Here is a 6,769-nt window from a genome sequence, read left to right as displayed (position 1 = left end):
GAGGAGAGGAAGAGGGGGGGGGGAAGAGGAGGGGGAGAGGGGGAAGAGGAGGGGGAGAGGGGGGGGGAAGAGGAGAGGAAGAGGAGGGGGGAGAGGAGGGGGAGAGGGGGGGGGAAGAGGAGGGGAAGAGGGGGGGGAAGAGGAGGGGAAGAGGGGGGGGAAGAGGAGGGGAAGAGGGGGGGGGAAGAGGAGGGGAAGAGGGGGGGAAGAGGAGGGGGAGAGGGGGGGGAAGAGGAGGGGGAGAGGGGGGGAGAGAGCGAGAGAGGGGGGAAGAGGAGGGGGAGAGGGGGGAGAGGGGGGAGAGAGCGAGAGAGGGGGGAAGAGGAGGGGGAGAGAGAGCGAGAGAGGGGGGAAGAGGAGGGGGAGAGCGAGAGGGGGAGAGAAGAGAATCAGGGCTGTTGTGTGCAAAAGAACTGCACAGAGCAGGTATATATATATATATATATATATATATATATATATATATATATATATATATATATATATATATATATATATATATATATTTTTTTTTTTTTTTTTTTTTTTTTTTTTTTTAAAGCTGAACCTTTAATACCACTTTAAGGTTTTTTTTTTTTAGTGAACAATATTTTCTGAAAATGTTTAGATGGCAGAGAAGGATTAAAACTACCAATTTTTTTTTTTTTTTTTTTTTTTTTTACTGTGCGCTCCATTCCAAAAACTTCCTTCATTACCTGTTCCAGAAACACAACAGGAAGAGAAAAGGAAACCTCAAAGTGAGGAAAAACACTTTATAGACAGGTTTTATTTAAGACCCACCCCCCTCCTCTGTTTTCAAAGCTTGTAAAAAAAGGATTTTTTTTTTTTTTTACTCCATTATTGCTATTTAGAGAGAACATACACTCACAGACCACTACTGGGTACAGTGAGGGGAAAAAAATGTTTTATCCCCTGCTGATTTTGTACGTTTGCCTGACAAAAAAATGATCAGTCTATAATTTTAATGGTAGGTTTATTTTAACAGGGAGACAGAAAACTAAAAAATAGTGCTTAATGTGAAAAATAGCCAACCACCAATCTCGCTAGGAGATCTGATAAATTCCTCCCCCAAAGTCATTTATTTCCAACAAAAAATATTCTGACAAACAGCTGCTGCTATAAATAATTGATTACCATATACCACTTATGTTACCTTAACCAGTATGCGTTCATAAACTTTGGAAAAAAAAAAAAACAATATTAGCAGCGCTTAAAATGTCCTTATTCTGAAAAGTCCTCGTTTTCAAAAACAAATTTTAAATAGAAAACTGGGAAGTAGATTCCAAGAGTCCAAAGATGAGTCTTTTCCTTCACCGGTGTTTCAAATATCACAGGGCTTCATACCATGCACTTTCACCACACCACTTATGCTCCCCCTTTGAGGCAATGGACACTCACTAGAACTCCGATTCACTGCGCCTTTAAACCATCAATTCAAATTAGGTCTCAGCCTCCACTCCTTCATACACCATCAAATCGAATTGCAAACCCTTCGATTTATAATTGCCTTTTAGGTTGTCACTCCAAGATTTGGTACTATTTCTTTACACAAGCGGAGCTCTCATAAGTAAGAAGAAAAGAAGGGAACCAATAGTGTGATATTGCTAAGACATTTAATGGATCAAATAGTAATACCCCTTCTCCCCTCATAAAATGCGCTTATACATAAAACTTTCCAAACAACATATATAATACATCCAAGGTAAAGAACCTCCATATCAGACAGCACAAGATCAGACTGGTACAACTGTACCGCTCCCACCACTCGTCCGTGCTCGTTCAGAGACGATGGAAGTTGCGGTAAGTCCCGGGTGGCGTGTACAGCGTCCTGTCGTCAAGGTAACGGTGTGCTCACGCTTTGACGCATTTCATCATCACGACTTCTACTAGCCGTGCCGCGCGCCCACGCCCTCAGCTCGTCCCATGTGCCCACGCCCTCAGATCGTCCACACAACTTCCCCTCACTGGATACTTTCTCTGTTTAGGACCACTCTCTGTAAACCCTAGAGATGGTTGTGTGTGAAAATCCCAGTGGATCAGCAGTTATTTAAAAACTCAGACCAGCCCGTCTGGCACTAATAACCATGCTACGTTCAAAGTCACTTAAACACCCTTTTTTTCTCCCCATTCTGATGCTCGATTTGAACTTCAGTAAGTCGTCTTCACCTCGTCTAGATGCCCAAATGCATTGAGTTGCTTGCATGTGATTGGCTGATTAGTATTATGTTTACCAAGCAATTGAACAGGTGTACCTAATTTAGTGGCCAGTGAGTGTATATTTTATATAAAATCTGTTTGATTGTTCCAAATAGTGCAGACAAGTCCACACAGCATTCTTTTCAATTGGGTCTTCACATGTCAACACACCAAAATATCGAATCCTATTTTTCTTTTTATATTTAGCAGTCATTTTGGAACCATCATTTACAAGGTGCGTTTTACTTACATTTGGCACATCGTTAACCAACTTGAACCAATACCAGTCTGGGTGTGGATATCCTACACATTTACAATATAAAAGAGCTTCTTCGCCTTCATTTTTGTTCTCGCTTTTTTTATGCCCGGTGATTTCAGGAGCGGCTGAAAACAAGAAAACACAGTGGATGAAACAGATATCCTTCATTTATGCAAGAATCTGTTTTTCTTCATATTTCTAAAGACTAACCAGGCAACAAACCTTCACTGCTCTGCAAGACCAAAATGAACATCTAAGACCCTGAAACATAGCTTGGCCTAAATAAAAGCACTAAAAAAAAAAAAAAAAAAAAAACCCTCAGTTTTTTTGTATAGGATTAGGCTTTCAAAAACATACTGGCCTTTTTTGGTTGGCCAGCATTAGTGTTGCACAACAGATGAAGATGTCAAAGAGATTTTAGGGCAGTTAAACAACTCCCGATGTACTTGGGGGAGGGGGGTCGGGGGGTTGGTCACCAAAAGTAATTTTGTACTGAGAGAAAATGTAAGCTGGACCAACTTTCTGAAAATGCCATTTGCCTGGCTTTTTCTGGTTTCAATGTTTCTTTACTGACCCCTAAGGAGTAGGTAGAACAGGGTTTCTGTGTGCTGCATACAAAGTTTTAGGTCACAGACTAAAGAAGTACTGACGCTAGAGATAGCCAATCAGCATTTTCAGAAGTTTTAGTGACTCATGGGGGAGGGGAGGGTTTGTCATTAATAAAGCTTGTTTTTTTTGGCAGATACTCACCTGAAATCTGTTTTCTCTTGCATGAACAATTGAGCAGTGTACAACATTTTCAGGATACTTTTAGGCCCCTTTCACACTAGTGCGACTTGTCCCGCGATTTTGGATTGGACCGCAAAATCGCATGACAAGTCGTTTTCCATTATTTTCAATAAGTTCCAATATTTTCAATGAGCCCCATTCATATCAGTGTGTTTTGAAGTCGCACCGACTTCAAAGTAGTTCCTGCACTACTTTGCCACGATTTGATTGCGTTTTGAGCCATAGCCATTGCTTTCAAAATCGCGGCAAAGTCGCGCGTCAAAATGGTGCGTCAAAATTCGCGTCGCATAAGAGTGAAAGGGGCCTTAGGTTGACTACTTACTACCTGATTTTTTGCTACCTCTAAAAATGATTGCTAGAAGAGATGAGTGATTTACAATACTGGAGAAACAGATTTTGAATTATTCCAATTTCTGATTATCCAGATATGTGCCTGTCAATCCATCAATCCTGATTGCTTGGATTCATGAACCATGTAAATGCAACTGTTAAGATCGAACATGAACAAACAGCCAAGTGCAGGGGATGAGCACAGGATTGGTCACATATTAACACCTATGTTGAAAACAATCTTCTGACCAATCTTTGAATAAATCATTTTGGTCTTTTGAATGTCTACCTTTCACTTCAATGGTTGCATTGACTGATGGAGAACCACTGGAAAAAGTAAATACACACAAATATTCTCCTGAATCTTCAGCCTTAGGTTTAGCGATCCTGTAACCAAAACAAACATAGTACGATTAGTGGTAATAAATAAATGGATTTTTGTAAAATCTTACCGTAAAATCCTTTTCTCTTAGCTCATCGACAGACGTAGTCCTCGGTGATACACCAACTTCGGGTTATGTTACCTCCGCAGGAGCAGGACTAGACAGGAAATTAAAAAGCTCTGGCCACACCCTAGGGGCAGTCCCAGAGGGTATATCCTCTCTCTCTCTGCCTCAGCAAATCAGTTATGTGAAAAAGCAGTGCTTAGAGAATTTAACCCAACCCAACTCCAAAACAGAGGGGCGGGGACTACGTCTGTCGATGAGCTAAGAGAAAAGGATTTTACGGTAAGATTTTACAAAAATCCATTTTTCTCTAGCGCTCATCGACAGACGTAGTCCTCGGTGATACACCACCTTCGGGACGTCCCAGAGCAGTATCACAACTGAGGGGTGGGAAAATGGAAATCAAATCCCAATCTAGAAGGCCCAACCGGTGCCAACTAGAAGTTTACAATGCTCATCCTTAATGATGAGACTCAACAAAAAAATTTTCAAACAGAAAAAAAAACCCTCGAGGTAGACCACCGGTCTCCTCAAATTGCGGCCTGCAAAACCTTGCGGCCAAATGAGGCATCCGCCGATGCCGTCACATCAATTTTATAGAATTTAGTAAAGGTATGTACCGACGACCAAGTGGCCGCCTTACATACCTGGACCACTGACGCCTGATGGCGAAAGGCCCAGGAAGTACTGAGCGCTCGAGTGGAGTGCGCCCTAACAGGGAACGGAGGACTCTGACCCTTAATAGAATAAGCCTGTACCACCGTTTGTCTAATCCATTTGGCAATGGTCGCGGCAGATGCAGGCAAACCCTTTCTGGGGCCATCCGTGATCACAAAAAGTGAATCCGTCTTACGGAATGATTCCGTAGCTTTCAGGTATACCCTGATTGCCCGAACCACATCCAAGGAATGCAACGCATGTTCCCGATGATGCTTGGGCTGAGGACACAAGGAAGGTAGTACAATATCTTCATTCAGATGAAAATCTGAAACCACCTTAGGAAGAAAAGATGGCTTAGGATGAAGTACTACCTTATCCCTATGAATCACTAGGTATGGTGACTGGCATGATAATGCAGCCAGTTCTGACACCCTGCGAGCAGAAGTAATAGCCACCAAGAAGACCACCTTCTGGGATAAAGTAAGCAAGGGAATCTCCCTGATGTTTTCAAAGGGAGGTTTCTGTAGAACCGACAAAACCAAATTAAGATCCCAGGGCGGTAAGGGCGCGCGGACTGGAGGAGCCAGGTGCCGCACCCCCTGGATGAAATTCCGCACCAAGGATTTGGTAGCTAAAGGTTTCTGAAAGAAGATTGCTAATGCTGAAACTTGACCCTTGATGGTGCTCAAGGCTAGCTTCTGCTCAACCCCTTGTTGCAAAAAGGCCAATATACGAGACACCGAATAGGTACGTGGAGGAAATCCTAAAGATTCACACCACGCAATATAAGTCTTCCATGTGTGATAATAGACTTTGCTGGAAGTCGCTTTCCTTGCTTTAATAAGGGTAGGAATGACTGAAGTAGACAAACCTCTGTCCTTCAGTACTTGGGTCTCAATGGCCAGGCCATTAAAACCAGCGACTGTAAAGCACGAAGGTAAATAGGTCCTTGAGACTACAGACACTCCCTGAGACGAAGTTCCCACGGAACGTCTGCGACTAACATGTCCAAGTCGGCCAGGCCGGCTTGAAGAGGCCAGCCTAGAATTTCTAGGACCACTGGCGCTGATTGGATCTGAACCAGGCGTCCCTAGAGCTATCTGGCCCCGACCATCCGAGAAAGTCTGGTCGTTTTCTGTTCCCACACATTTATCAGATACCTGATAGTTATCAGGAAAGGTGATCTTTTCTGGTTGAACCTCAGGGACCGAAGTCACCCGACAAGAGGCTACTTGGCCTATCTGGTCAATCAGATCCGATTCCTGTGAGGTATCGGGACTAATCTTAGGAAAAGGTAAAGGAAAAGATCTATACAGGGAACGGTAACTACCGCTTCCTGTACTTAAATGTTGGAAGGGAAGAATCGCACCGGTAGTAGTGGTTGATGCTCGATCTAATGTCCTGAATACCGGTGAAAACGTCCCCCCACCCTGAAATCGGGTGGGGGCGCACCTTCAGGCTGTGTACTCCTTTACTTCGGGTTTGGCTGGGTTGGTCCTCTGTTTGTCCGACCAGCCCTTCTTGAACCCTCCTGGAGGAGTCTTGCCTTTCCCGGAAGTACCAGCCGGGCGCCCTTTATGGGCGGTAAAGAAAGGTCCTCGCTTGTTGCGAGGTTCCTTAGCTTTTGCAGCCTGTGGCAAAAAAGTACTCTTGCCCCCGGTGGCATCCTTAATGATTTCATCTAGGTTGGCTCCAAATAGACGATTCCCCTGGAAAGGGAGATTGGTCAAAGTCTTTTTGGAACCTAGGTCAGCTGACCAGCATTTTAACCACAGCACACGTCTGAGGATCACTGCTAACTTAGATGCATGCCCTAACAAGGGAGTAGTGTCCAAGGCTGCGTCACAGATAAACCGTAGCCCTTGTATGATCTGTTCTATCAAATCAGATGTCTCCTGGGGAATATCTTTTCCCCTAAGATCTTGGCGTACCATTTTCGCCCATTCTGTAAGTGTCTGGGAAACTAGACCAATAACAATTACTGGTCTAAATGCTGACCCTATCAGAGAAAAGATAGTGCGGGACTCCGCTTCTATCTTTCGATCCACCGGATCCTTAAAGGACGAAGTGTCCTCCACTGGAATAACCG

At 43.8% G+C, this 6,769-nt stretch overlaps 1 protein-coding gene across 1 annotated transcript in view; it reads right to left on the bottom strand.

Moving 5' to 3' along the window:
* NPTN (neuroplastin) overlaps window positions 1-6,769 on the bottom strand; it is a 200,430-nt gene that overhangs the window by 95,353 nt on the left and 98,308 nt on the right. The window contains exons 4-5 of the mRNA XM_082254942.1: window positions 3,864-3,961; window positions 2,447-2,580 (exon numbers count right to left, since the gene is read on the bottom strand). Of these exons, the coding sequence (XP_082111068.1) occupies window positions 2,447-2,580; window positions 3,864-3,961 (232 nt within the window). The remainder of the gene's footprint in view (window positions 1-2,446; window positions 2,581-3,863; window positions 3,962-6,769) is intronic.

This window comes from Pelophylax lessonae, assembly GCF_965119305.1.
Source record: "Pelophylax lessonae genome assembly, chromosome: 4".
NCBI classification, from domain to species: Eukaryota; Metazoa; Chordata; class Amphibia; order Anura; family Ranidae; genus Pelophylax; species Pelophylax lessonae.
The sequence above is the reverse complement of the archived record's forward strand: the minus strand, read 5'-3'. Positions and strand labels throughout refer to the sequence as shown.